Source organism: Aspergillus terreus, genomic scaffold (assembly GCF_000149615.1).
Source record: "Aspergillus terreus NIH2624 scaffold_12 genomic scaffold, whole genome shotgun sequence".
In the NCBI taxonomy this organism is placed as follows: Eukaryota; Fungi; Ascomycota; class Eurotiomycetes; order Eurotiales; family Aspergillaceae; genus Aspergillus; species Aspergillus terreus.
In genome coordinates, this window is record NT_165935.1 from 970505 (window position 1) to 984184 (window position 13680).

The 13680-nt window shown below is 53.0% G+C and overlaps 4 protein-coding genes across 4 annotated transcripts; 1 reads left to right on the forward strand and 3 right to left on the reverse strand.

Moving 5' to 3' along the window:
• Window positions 1-59: 59 nt before the first annotated feature.
• Window positions 60-3252, forward strand: ATEG_08333 (valyl-tRNA synthetase, mitochondrial precursor; the record flags this gene model as incomplete). Its single annotated transcript, XM_001216954.1, has 3 exons — window positions 60-437; window positions 488-557; window positions 704-3252. The coding sequence occupies 3 exons, from the start codon at window positions 60-62 to the stop codon at window positions 3250-3252; spliced, it is 2997 nt and encodes a 998-aa protein (XP_001216954.1).
• Window positions 3253-3922: 670 nt separating this feature from the next.
• ATEG_08334 (AP-2 complex subunit mu) lies at window positions 3923-5341 on the reverse strand (the record flags this gene model as incomplete). Its single annotated transcript, XM_001216955.1, has 2 exons — window positions 3923-4911; window positions 5005-5341. 2 exons carry the CDS (start codon window positions 5339-5341, stop codon window positions 3923-3925), a joined length of 1326 nt encoding a protein of 441 aa, XP_001216955.1.
• Window positions 5342-5817: 476 nt separating this feature from the next.
• ATEG_08335 (ERF4 family protein) lies at window positions 5818-6564 on the reverse strand (the record flags this gene model as incomplete). The annotated part of the gene is made up of 1 exon (XM_001216956.1): window positions 5818-6564. One exon carries the CDS (start codon window positions 6562-6564, stop codon window positions 5818-5820), a length of 747 nt encoding a protein of 248 aa, XP_001216956.1.
• Window positions 6565-8411: 1847 nt separating this feature from the next.
• Window positions 8412-11982, reverse strand: ATEG_08336 (uncharacterized protein; the record flags this gene model as incomplete). Its single annotated transcript, XM_001216957.1, has 3 exons — window positions 8412-11427; window positions 11476-11605; window positions 11676-11982. 3 exons carry the CDS (start codon window positions 11980-11982, stop codon window positions 8412-8414), a joined length of 3453 nt encoding a protein of 1150 aa, XP_001216957.1.
• Window positions 11983-13680: the final 1698 nt, after the last annotated feature.

A 13680-nucleotide genomic window follows, 5' to 3' on the forward strand; every position in this document is an offset into this window, starting at 1 on the left:
ACATCGAGCTACTACTCTTCTATCGTCCGTATCTCGTGGTCTTGCGTGCACCATTGGATATGGCTTCCACACAGAGATCAGAGAAGCCAACGAGCGAGAAGCAACGGCTAAAGCTCGAAAAGTTTGCCAAGAAGAAGGAGAAGCAGGCACAACAGGCGCAACAGCAAGGACAATCTGGTCTCTCGAAGAAGCATAAGGCCAAGAAGCCAGGTGTTTCTGCTGTCGAGTCGAAAGACTGGATAGAGGAGACGCCTTCCGGTCAGAAGAAGATACTGAAACCGCTGGATGGTGTCTTCCACAAGGCGTACATACCGAGAGTCGTCGAATCTGCCTGGTACAGCTTCTGGGAGGACCAAGGTCTGTTCAAACCACAAACAGAGGCGGATGGCAATCTCAAGCCAAAAGGCAAATATGTGATTGCTATACCGCCGCCCAATGTACGGACCCACGTATCAAAGGCATTGCCATCTACTAACCATCATCATAGGTGACTGGCAAACTCCATATTGGACACGCCCTGGCACTCTCGTTGGAAGACACCCTTATCAGGTGGCATCGTATGCGGCAGTTCTCAACGCTATACATCCCTGGTTGCGATCATGCAGGAATTGCGACCCAAGTCGTTGTCGAGAAGCGACTCGCCAGACACCCCAAAAACGGCAAGTCCAAGAGGCAGGATTTCAGTCGACCTGAATTCGTGCAGTTATGCCAGGACTGGAAGGAGGATTACCGAACGGAGATAAACAAGACGATGCGCAGACTTGGCATCTCGGTGGACTGGTCGCGGGAAGCCTTCACAATGAACGCGCAGTTGTCAAAAGCGGTTACGGAGACCTTTGTGCAACTGCACCAGAAGGCCTCATATATCGAGCCAACAGGCTTGTCCATTGGTCATGCCGCCTCTCCACAGCTTTGTCCACGCTCGAGGTGGACCAGAAAGAGCTTGAAGGAACGACGAAACTTGCCGTACCTGGCTACGACAAGAAGATTGAATTTGGGACCCTCACCTATTTCAAATATCCAGTCGAAGGCACTGAGCAGACAATTGAAGTTGCAACAACTAGACCAGAGACAATGCTTGGTGATACTGGCATTGCTGTCCATCCTCGGGACAAGAGATATAAGGACTTCGTTGGCAAGACTGCCCGACGCCCGATAATACCTGGTAGGAAGCTGCGGATCGTCGCCGATGAATATGTTGAGAGGGATTTTGGTACTGGCGCAGTCAAATTGACCCCTGCTCATGATCACAATGATTTTAACCTCGGCAAGAAACACAATCTGCCATTTATCAACATCCTGAACGAGGACGGTACTCTCAACAGCAATGCTGGCCATTACGCCGGAGAGAAGAGGTTCAATGCAAGATATGGCGTCGTCGAGGAGCTCAAGAAACTTGGTCTTTATACAAAGCAAGAGCCGAACAAAATGATTGTTCCGATATGCAGTCGTTCAGGAGATGTTATTGAGCCGTTGCTGAAGCCCCAATGGTGGATGCGAATGGAGCTGCTAGCGAAACCAGCCATAGATGTGGTTGAAAGTGGTGAACTCGTTACTAGACCAGACGTCCAGAAGCGACAGTATTTGCAATGGATGCGAAACCTCCAAGACTGGTGCCTGTCGCAACAACTGTGGTGGGGCCATCAGATACCGGCATATTTCATCACCATCGAGGGTGAAGATCGTGGGAATGATGCCAACGATGACTACTGGGTATGTGGCAGGACCGAACTCGAGGCTCAGGAGAATGCAGAAGAGAAATTCCCTGGCAAGAAAGTGACTCTCAAGCGGGACGAAGACGTCTTAGATACTTGGTTCAGCTCTGCGCTTTGGCCGTTTAGTACCCTCGGATGGCCAGACAAGACGTCGGATCTTGAAAAGTACTTTCCGAACACGACCATGGAAACAGGATGGGACATTCTGCCATTCTGGGTCAGCCGTATGATCATGTTTTCTCTCAAACTGACCGGCAAAGTACCGTTCACAGAAGTCTTCTGCCATGGCTTGATACGGGATAGTGACGGTCGAAAAATGTCAAAATCACTCGGCAATGTCATTGACCCGATTGATATACTTGACGGCATCAGCCTGGATGACCTCCAACAGAAGCTACTTGAAGGAAACCTAGCCCAGAACGAGGTCAAGAATGCCGAAAGATACCAGAGGAAGGCCTTCCCACAAGGCATTCCTGAGGTCGGCGCCGATGCCTTGCGGTTCTCGCTCGTCCACTACACTCAGGCATCTGGCGGCGACATCAATTTTGACGTGAAGACAATGCAAGGCTATCGCAGATTCTGTAATAAGATCTACCAGGCCACGAAATATGTCCTAGGGAAGCTCGGCGATGATTTTGCTCCCCGTGAGAGCAGTGCTTTGACAGGCAAAGAAAGTCTGCCAGAGAAGTGGATCCTGACAAGAATGAACACAGCCGCAAAGCAAATCAACCAGGCGCTGGAAGATTGTGGATTCGCAAAGGCGACCGAGATCATTTACCGGTACTTGTACGATGAACTGTTCGACATCTACATAGAGAATTCGAAAGTGATCATCTCAGACGGCACGCCTGGCGAAGCTCGTTCAGCCATGGACACACTATACACCACGCTCGAGGCCGGCTTGCGACTCATGTCTCCATTCATGCCCTTCTTGACTGAAGAGCTTTGGCAGAGGCTCCCGCGCAGACCAGGCAACAACACATCCTCAATCACAATCGCCGAGTACCCGGAGTATGAGCCGTCTTTTGATGATCCAAGATCCGAGGCAGCCTATGAGCTGGTACTGGGCTGCTCGAAAGGTATTCGCTCACTGATAGCGGACTATGCTGTGAAGGATCAATGCGTGGCTCATATCGTACCTCTGAATCAAATGTCGCACGATACTGTGTCCGCTCAGCTTTCCGCAATCAAGTCTCTCAGTGGCAAGACACCAGTGAATATTAGCATTCTGAACGTTGGAGAAGCCAGTCCTACTGGTTGTGCAGTCTTCCCTGTTTCCGCAGATGCGAATGTCTATCTTGAAGTCAGCGATCGCATACAAGATGCTGGGAAGGAGGCTGAAAGAGTCAAGACGAAGTTGGATGAAGCAAGAAAGGACCAGGATGACACTGACTCACTCCAGGCAGAGCTGAGCAAAGTACAGGACAAGGATGTCACTGAAGCCATGCGCTCAGCCCAGTCCAGGAAGCGGGATATCGAGGCCAGGTTGCGAGCCCTAGAAGAGGCCCTCAAAATGTTCGAGATGATGACTGTCTAGGCTGGATGTGACTACTGAGTTCACAGTATGGCTGAGAGGTGCTACATGAGAACAGGGCCTAACCAGCCTGGAGGCCAGAACGCTATAGGCTGTAAGGCAAGCGTGTCCAGATCGACCACAGTGATCAAGCCACAGCAGCATGATGGAACTAGACAGGGACACATTTGATCCTGGAGAAACCGACGAATGCTGGTGGCAACGTTTCAGGGGCTCCTAAAAAGTGTTCTATACTTCTCAAAAACCTTCAAAACCGTGTTCCAGTTATAGTGAGGAATCAGCTTCGTACTAATGCTGGGTGCCTGGCGCAGGACTATAGCACTACTTTAGATAAGTTCGGTACTACGTAGTTTGGGGCAGCACGAAGTAACTACTGTAGTATCGTGCCTACATATTTCCACTCTGTCTTCCTTCATCAGCACATTGTGTGACTGCTCGGATCCGCTGCGCCACAGAAGAGCCACTTATTTCGTCCCGTTATTACTACACGGATACACGCGACATTATGATCCACACATAGAATCGACATACAAATGCAAAACGCCAAACACCCAGCTCATGGTATGTATGTAAAGATGTATCTGAAGAGAACCCGGCTACTTGGCCCGCAGTAGACCAGCTAGAATCTGCCTGATGTTAGCAGCATTTCAAAAAGACCAGAAACCGGGGAGGCTTACCGAATCTCATAACTCCCCGCGCGGGTCATATACCGCACCCACTTGACGCTGCTGTAGTTGCTCTTCTCAAACACCTTGAGGTAGCGCACTAGCAGGCCGCTGCTGGTGAACATGAGCAGACTGAAGGATAGGCTCAGGGGCGGGCGGCTCCAGGCCTTCTGGTGGGTCATGCTGGTGAGGGTGGCCTCCGCGGTGAGGACGTACTCGCTGCCGCCGGAGAAGCGGGCGATCTTCCAGACGATGTTGTTGTGCTCGGGCTCGTACTTGGCACGGCCCTGGCTGGTGCGCTCGGTGGTTTTGGCAGTGTTGAGCGGGGTGGGGATGCGGATGACGACGTTGGTGGCGAACAGCTTGGAGCTGTAGTTGGCCTTGATGGCGACGCTGTACTCGACGCGCGTGGTTCCGACCTCGCGCACGATCGGGTGCACCTTGAAGGGGAGGTTGACGTTCTCCGTGGCCCGGTACCGCATTAGCTCGAACTCCCCGTCCGGCGGCACAAACGAGATGATCCGGTCCGCGTCGAACCGCCCCAGCTTCACGCACTGGTGGAACTGGCAGTCCTCCAGCGTCACCGACCCGGCCGCCGCGCGCGTCGCCTTCATCGTCCCGTCGCGGTTGCCCGGCTCCGCCCCCGTCGGCCCCCGCCCGTCGCTGTCGAGCAGCAGCCGGTCGTTCAGCCCGAACTTGCACTCCGGCGTGCCCGACAGGTACGCCCGCATGACGATCTGCCCGTTGACGTCCGCCCGGAGCACCGTACCCGTCGCCGACATCAGCAGGTTGACGTCCTCGATCACGTCCACAAACGCCTCGTTCTTGCGGTACTTGATGTCGGATCGCCGCCACGACAGCGCGCCCGTCGCTTGCATCGTGATGCGGCTCGAGTCGGTCGGTGAGTTGGCGATGGCCGATTTGACGCCCTCCGTCGTGATGTACATCTTCAGCGTGTCCGTCTCGGTGTTCTGGGGGTATCCGAAATCCAGGATTTCTGCGAGTCAGGAGTTAGCCACGTTGCGGGACAGGGACCAAGGCCATTGCGCGCTTCGCGTAAATCGTCGGCAAGAGTATGGGACAAGCGCACCATCTAGTAGTTCGTAGATGAGAACAAAATTGTTCTTCACCGCTTCCTCGTCGAGCTTCCCAAAGTAGCTTTTCCCCAGCATCACCAGCCGGTACAGGAACTCAAACACTAGGGCGGCGTTGGCGTTACTCTTCGTCACGGCCACCAGATAGATATTTTCGTGCTTCACATGGCTGAATGTCGTCGACCCCAGCGTCAAGATCGGCGACCGGACCTGCGGGTTGGAGATGACCTGGATGCGAAAGATGTCCGCGAGACGCGGACGACAGTCATTGCGGAAGGCGCGGAAGATGAGATTCTCGCCTTTCTGATTGAAGATGAGAATGCCAGAGAGCATTGTGGAGGGAGGTGAGAGGGAAAGGACGGAGAGGAATGGGGGGAGAAGAGAGAGAGAAAGGGGAACGATGAAGTTGCGGTTGGAGATCTGCGCGGAGGAAGTTCTGGGTGCGGCGACGTGGGGAATGTATGGACTAGGGGTAAGCCAATTTCTCTACGCACTTACGATCAACATTTCCAGCACCACAAAGATAAATTATATTATACAATTCTTCCAGAAAAATCCTCATTTACAAGGCCAGCACTGTATACACTGTAGTGTTCAGGTATCATTCCCAAGTCAAACAGAGGTATCACTGATTCAGGTCAACGACATGGATATCATATAAGAAGTAACAGAGCGCATCCCAGGAACGTCCAAATCCGCTAGAAAATGCAGCAGCCAAAGAGTAGAAGGAGTAAAAAATTACAAGAAGTAAAGATCCAGAATAGGAGACAACGAAGAAAATATAGTGGACGTCATTATAGCAGCGGTCATCAGACGTCGCGTCCAATGCCACTGTTGGGTCGAGTTCCTGGTAACGATGGACCGCCCTCGCTGGGGATGATGCCCACCTTGGGGTCGGGGATCTGGATGTCCAACGACATATACGCAGTCCGTCGCAGACTCCAGATATGCACACCGTCCTTTTCGCCAACCTCTCGGTTCCATCTCTCCAGCCAATCTTCCACTCGTTTGAGATGGCTCTTGATCCCCGGGGCTCCGATATCTTCCCAGAGCCAGCCAGTCAGGAGGCCCAAGGCGCTGTCAATCCAGTTGCGCAGACTGAACGGATCGAACGCTTTGATGAGTTCGTCATTGATCGTGGAGATCACTTTGCGGAATTCCTGCTCGGGCAGTAAGGGATCGAGAATCTCGGGGTACAAGTTGGAAAACGTCGGCGCCAGATCTCCCTTGACCATCCAATCCCGTCGGATACGGATGATCCGCGTCGTCAGGTATTCCTGCGAGCCTAGCGGTACATGAGGATTGATATGAGGGTAGCACGGATGGGCAGGACCCCAGGCCAATTCTTCCGGTCCGTCAGCCTCGGGGCCGATAGGCTGACCCGTATGGGACGGGATGGACGCGATCTGAGATTGCGAACGGAGCGAGGTCTGCGATTGAACGTGACGCGGCCGGTCGTCTAGCGGCCCGCGGGCATCGGAGAGGTACGCGTGTTCGGGGGGACGCAGATTCGAGGCGGCCTCCTGATTCCCATCCTTCGCGGTCGGTTCGGACATTTCTTGGAGCGGCCAATTCTCACTGAAGGCACCGCCACTGCGCCTCTGCCCTCGAGGCAATGCGATACTAGAGCGCCCACTTTCGGTCTCCCCCTGACTGCGCTCCACGACCAGGCTATTCGGCGAGGGGTTGACTCGGCTGCGACGCCGCTCGGGAAGCGTTAGGAGAGGGTAGGCTTCGCGATTCCCGTCAAGGGAGAGGTTGTCGTCGGCGAACTGTAGCGGATGGGGGACGGCTACGGGGGTGATGCGCGGGACGTAGTTGACGGGATTGGCGAGTCGGACGGCGGGGGGACGTAAGATGGTGGGTGGAATCCACGAATTTCGGGGCCGCAGGATGGATCGCGACGAACTCTTAGGACGGAGATGATCGGCCGCAGCCAAAGTCGGTGGTGGGTGGGACTGGAACGAAGCGCGCGGGCTGCGGGAATAAGGGCCACGCGGGGAGAATCGCGAACAGGAGGCGGGCTTTTCAACCTCGGACGATGGTAACAAGAGGTGATGGTGCGAGGGGGCGATGGAGGCTGTTTCGGAGCGAGAAGAGGAGGGCGCCAAGGGGAGCGATGGAGGAAGAGAAGGAGGAGGAGGATGAGGAGGGAGAGGGGGAAGTGAAGAAGTTGACGAAGAAGTTGAAGCCGTGGTGGGCGAGAGATTAGGCCGGTGATTGGTCGGTGGGGAGTCGAAAGGGGCAACCAGGCAAGGGACGCTCTTCGGCCTGAGCGCGACATTCAGCGGGTTTTCTTTCTCGATGGTGTTGATAATGATGATGATAAGAAGGGATTATTGGGCTCTATTGAGTAGAACCGATCCAGGCCAGAACCCCTTTCAGTCAATTGGGTCGTTGGGAATGGATGTTGCCTGGCACGCCACTATATAAATGGTTTATCTAGGGCTGTGAGGCCGAATAGGGGAACATCAATTTTGAACCTAGGAGTAAGTAGTCCTTATTACTGTCCAGAACAGAACAAAGAAGACTTCGTATCAGAAGGAGAAGTCAAAACTAGAAACAAAGGACGAGAGAGAGGCAAAGACGATGGACGTGTAGTATTATTTAAACAGGACCAATGCCCAATACCCACCCGATGGCGAAACAATAAATGGTTCAATAGCCCAGGCAAGGCTTAAAACTTTGCATCATCTCAGGCCAAGCAATCAAACACTAAAAATTTTTTTTAAAAAAAAGTGAAGCGTACTTGTAGAAGACCAAGAAAAAGTACTCCGAAGTACCTACGTACGGACGTTTCAAACGGAGTTGGGATCCCCGTCAACGGCAATCTATACGTACGAAATTATACCTCGACTGCATGACAACCGCCTGTGCCCAGACAGGACAGAACTGTCTCTCTAGCACCTACAGCAGTTATTCAGACCAGTATTTGAACCATGACCAGTCCAACAAGGCTTCATTCAACTGGACGCGCCGAAAAACGCCAATCCTTCTCGGATTCTCGCGGATAGTCCGTCCGGCCCCTGGCGTTGGCAGTGCTAATTATATTCCCACTATATCACTAGCGCTAGTCATATCCTCCATCGTCATAGTGCAATCCTTCCACCAGAGTCCAGACTGTCAAAAGTCCCCTTGGGTGAAACAGTCCCGTAGAAATACGTCATCAAACGTCTCATCAATTGCGGTGGGCTTTTTCACCTCCATCTACCTATAAACTACCTCCTATACCTCCTATCTAGAAAGCTTCCAAAACTCCAACACATGGGTAACGCGTGCTTGCCATAACCTTAAGACGACGTCGACTGACTGTGGGGAATCTTGAAATGCCAAACATCCAGTTCCAACAAATAAACCCAAACATTAAGAGGAAATAGAAAAACAATAGAAAAACATCCTAGCATCACCGCCCGTTCACCTTTTGGTTGGCCTTTGCTTGCATTCGTCGCATGGCATCCCGATGTAGATTACTCATGTCACCGCGCTGCATCCCTTGGGCGATGGCCTGATCGATATTTATCGAGGAACTGCTGCGCTGCTGCTGTCCGAGGACATACGGACTGGCGCCGATCTTTGCGCCCGAATTGTTTCGCGACAATGAATTCCGATTGTGGTAGCCGCCGTCATGTGTTGATGTCCGCCGCGACAACACCGCCGCAGTGGGACCAGCAATCGGAGTAGGATTGCTTTGGCTCCATCCCGTGGCTAACAGAGGAGATGCTTTTGTCTGCAAAGTCCGCTGCGTTTGCTGATGAAGCATTGTCCGACGTCGAGACAGCGGCATGTTGTCCTCATCCTCGGGCACAGGGTTGGTGGACAATGCCGATGACGAACGGGTCATTGATGGGAGGCCGGGACTCAGTCGGGAGGACCAAGGATCTGTCCCCAGAGAGAACGATGTCAACTTGTTCTGCACCATCCCCTCTCGCACGGCGATCAGTGGCGGTGGCCCTACCCATTGAGGCTTGGGCTCCACCTCTTCGCGAGGCTGTTCAACTGCATCGGCGATGGGCGATAGGGGAGTAGGGGCATGATATGCGCCGCTCTTTGTGGCCGGAACGGGTTGTGGCTGGGCGTCGGGAGTTAAGGGTTGCAAAGCATCAGGGGTTGGAACCGAGGACAGACCGGAGACGCGCTTAGAGCGAGATCCTCGTTTTGTTGACTGAGAATCCCGGCGCGATTGAGACTCCCCAGACGTCCGATAGTGCTCGTTTATCGACGGTGTTCTTCCGAGAGACGCGTGAAGTTCTGCAGCGGGAGGCGGCTGCGCGGTTAGGGGCGTTTGCAGGAGCTCCTCCACATTGACAGGTGCCGGAGCTTCTTCCTTGCCCACAGGGATTTCTGGTTCTTCCTCCTCTATCGGTTCGATAGGTTCCGGCTCCAAGATTTCCGCATCGGCTAGATGCTTGGCCCATTCATTTGTTCTGTATGACTGGACCACTATCGAGTCTCTCTGGGGGAGTTGCTTGACGGTGTTGGCGTTCAATTTGGCCGGCTCCTTTTTGGCCTTGGCCTTGGCTGTCGATGTTGATTCGCTTCTTCGTTTGTTAGACGATGATCCTTCCTCCTTCTGCGTGCTTCCTTTGCTGTCGGAAGATCTCTTTGACTGATCGGTTGGAGACAGACTGCGACTTGAGCCTTCTGGAGCAGAAGAAGACGAGTCGTTTGCTTCGGTGACACCGATATGGTCCGATTTTCTCTTCTCGTCTTTGGCCTCGATCGGATTGAATTCTGCCGCAGATTTCTGGGGCGGCGGTTGTTCGGGGACCTGCTCATCCTTTTGCTCAGCTACTATTTCCTTCGGAGACTCCGATGGACATCGTTGGTCGTTCGCTTCTTGCACTGTAGAATTGTTTCGTCTTCCGTCTTTAGCTTCTTCCACTTCCCGGGAATAAACACTCTGCTCATCCGTGGTCTTTGCGGCGATGTCTTTGACGTCGGATGCGGTCTCTGGACAAGAGAGCCGTTTCTCCATCGGCTGGGAAGTTCCTTCCGTGTCGCTGTCGCTGTGTGCACCGCCATCGTGTACACTTTTTCTTGCAGATTCTCGGTCTTCAGACTCTTCACTGCGACCATCGAGGTCATCATCCACATCATCCTGCAAGGAGGCACCGTCCGCGCAGGAAACAAGCGCTTCTTGTGACTCTGACATCTGTCGGAGGCTGCTTCTCACTGACATCCTGTCAAGGATAGACCTTCCAGAAAACCGCTTCGACCGGATTGTGCCTGTTTCTGACCCAATGATGGCCGTCACCTCTGATCCATTGTCATCTTTCATTCTTGCCGCGGCAGCACCATCAAAAACTTTAAGGGGAGTGGGAGATTTCTGCGACCCTCTCCGGTCGACCGCATCTGGATCATCATCTTCCATTCCCGTTTGAGAGGCGCCGGTAGACTCACTGATCACGGAGGGAGCATACGCAGATTCACCATTTGCCTCTCTCTCCCTGCAATCGGAGCATCGATAGGACGCCTCCGATGTGCTCGACTGGTCGGATGAGACGGTCATACAGTCAATTTCTTTCGCCTTCCGCAATTCTGCTTTCTCATCTGTGAGACATGTCTTCGAATTGGATCCGAGCTCCGGGATATCTGGTTCAGTGCTGTTGTAACGGGCCTCCCACGCCAGACGCTCTTTCAGGTTATTCTCCTCGAGTTGTCGTCCGATTTCCGCCTCGGCTTCCTCCTTTTTCCTCTGTTCCTCGGCGCGGAGTTCTTCCTCCTTTCGTCGGCGTTCGCGGACGACGTTCCACAGTCGCAATTGCGAGATCACGCCAAGGATAGCGACGATGACTGTCGCAGCGAGCTCCACACGGATGTTGCGAGTCACTGGGTAAGTGTTCGTATTCAGCGGGAAGATATCTTCGTTAAGCGCTGTGTTCTGATCAGCAGGGGCACACTGGTGTAAGCGGGAAAGCCGTGTCTTACCCCAGATGTAAAGCCAGAATTCCTTCAACCCGGCCCGACTGAAGCAGTCAATCCCTAATGCCACTGCCGTACCACCGGCTGCAGCCGTTGACCCAATCAACGCGTAAGGACGGGTATGGTGCGTAAAAGAGAGGGCGTATATTCCGACAGAGATGGCGCCTATGAAACCGCTCTTAGAGCCATCGTCTGTGAGAAGACCCCCAGGCTTTAGGGAGAGAAGCCACATGCTGAGGCAGAAACCGCCCAGAAGACATCCAAGCCCTTCCGTTAATTCCTTGAATACGATCGAGAGCGCCCCAAAGGTTATTCCCGTGAAGAAAATCGCAACCAAATATGCGCCCTGGACTGCAACGCGCACCGGCGGGTTCATAACGTAGACAATCAAGACCTGCGATAGACAATGAGCAACGCTATTGACTGTGTGATTGATAGCATGACTAACCGTTACTCCAAGACTGGTCAAGAAAGCTGTCGACAGAAACACCTGTACCCTATCTTTCCTGTAAGTCGATGTCTTGTTGATAGATTGAGAATATTACCATAAGTTGCGAATGCCGATTAACGCGAGAACGGCACCGGCAGCGATCAGGATGAAGCCACCGACTCCCAACGCGGGAGTGACAGCAGGCTGGAGCGGCAGAGCGCCTGGTGCCGTGGAGTTCGTTTCATCTGTTTGAAGATAGGAGAATGTGAGAAACGAACAATGCACGATATCTGGGTACCCCCAGATTATACTCACTTCGCGAAGGTGCCGATACATTTAGTGTTGGCACAGCTGTGGAGGTCAGGGTACTCGTATTTGTCGTTGATGTCGAATTCGATGTCCCAGTCGTATGGCTCGTTGCGCTCGTTGTGCCGCTCGCTGTTGTGTCCGCCTCTGTTGTAGTACCTGTTGTCGCTGTCGCCGTCTCAGGAGACGTCTCCCGTACCACTATATTCACAATTCCTCCATGGCCCTCGCGCCCAAAGCTAGGGATTCCGGCCGCAAACACCAGCAAAGTAGAGAGGAGACAGGCCAGCACGGGCAAATGAGGAGCCAACCGCATTGTGCGGGGTTCGGACGAAAAACAGTCGACAGGCTTGAAGAAGATGGCCGAGAGGAGTGGCAGAATCTGGGACTCGGAACTATGATGTATGGGCCGATGGTTCGGAACAAGATTACCTAGCGGTGATCATTCATAGTGTGTGATAGATCTTTCGGCAACATATAAGATCAATGCGGCACAACTTTGTGATACTGATGCACAGCAGAGCGCATAAACGTGGCGAAGAATCAACAGGATGATGCAGGGCTTGCTTCCACTATGTATAGGTGGTTCTGCTTCAAATGGCGGCCTGGAGGCGGGAGATCTAGAGCAATCGGAATCCGGGACAGGTAGGGAGTGGCTCGTTCCGACCTACCAGATCCGTAGCGAGCCCCGAGAAATAGACTACGAAGCCGATGCATGGAAGATGTGACTTGGCCCACTGTGGGATGGCGAAAAAGCAAAACGTCGATGCAGTTGTCGTAGCATCGAGCCATCGGGCAATGATCAGCCAATCCAGGCACCATCCATTAGGAGCGTTTAGACTATTGTACAGACTTAGATTCTGGACGGTCCGAATGGGTGATTGGAAGAGGATGCGGCCTGCTGTCTTTGATATGTCAGGTCCGATATGTAAGGAACAGGTCCTAGTCCTCCAATAGTTACGACTGAACTCCTAGGCGAACCAGGGTCGGCTCTTGAGCTGAATGCCAGCTCACACTCTCAGTGTGTCATGGAGGACACGCATAAAGCCACAGAAAGAGTCACATTCGTCGAACTGGTGGGCAAATTGACGTGGTGTGTCCTGGGGTCCACGCACAAGAACCCTGCATTGGCATTATGGTGACCGACAACCCTGTATGTCGGGCAGAATCAAAACGTCTGTCAGTGGTGGCTTCCGCCAAGGCCATAGGAGGGCTAGGGAAGCCATGGTAGAGCTCCTCTCTGATCATCGGATTCGACGTCGCTGATCATCATAGAACGCCACTGGCTACCATTCGTTGGCGTGTGAGTGTGATTGTCTGCAGGGGACGACAGGTCAAATTCTCCACCCCACTCCGCTCCCAAGAACAGAAGAAAACATGGTGACTTGGAAGCCCACAGGGATCTATTCTGCGACTTCCGTGGGTGACAAGGTGATAGCTAATTTCCGAGATATTGCATGTCTGAGAGATCCTGGTCGTCCTTGTCGAATCACGAGAGGTCGCTCCAAATCGCAGTCTTATCTGCATGGACGGAAGCGAGACTGGCAACAATGTGGACCAGAATGCGATTGACGTAAAGGTTCGAACATGTGTTCCTCCATCTCTTGAATAATGTAGGTGTTTCCATAAGATACCTCACGAAGGACTCTCCCTGTCGAATTGAGTTCTGCTGGGAATCAATAATACGCTGCAGGATCGAAGCGGTGAGCAAGACCACCCTGGTGATGATCTGACTGGCAGAGGTCGCTGTTGTTGACAGGTTCTTGCTGAGCGAGGGCCTTCCTGGCGTAATCAATGAAAACCAACGTCTGCTCTCACAGGTCACAAGGAGCTCAATATCGTGGTTCTCGTATCGATAGTACATACATAGATCAGGATTAAGGGCGTCTAGGAAGGGGCGATTAGCCGACAATCCGGCTGCATTGATTATCAACACGACAACAACAAGAGGGAGATAAAGATTGAAAACAAAAAGGCGTCTGCCTGAATATGATTCTAAAGTAGGTAAGGCTGG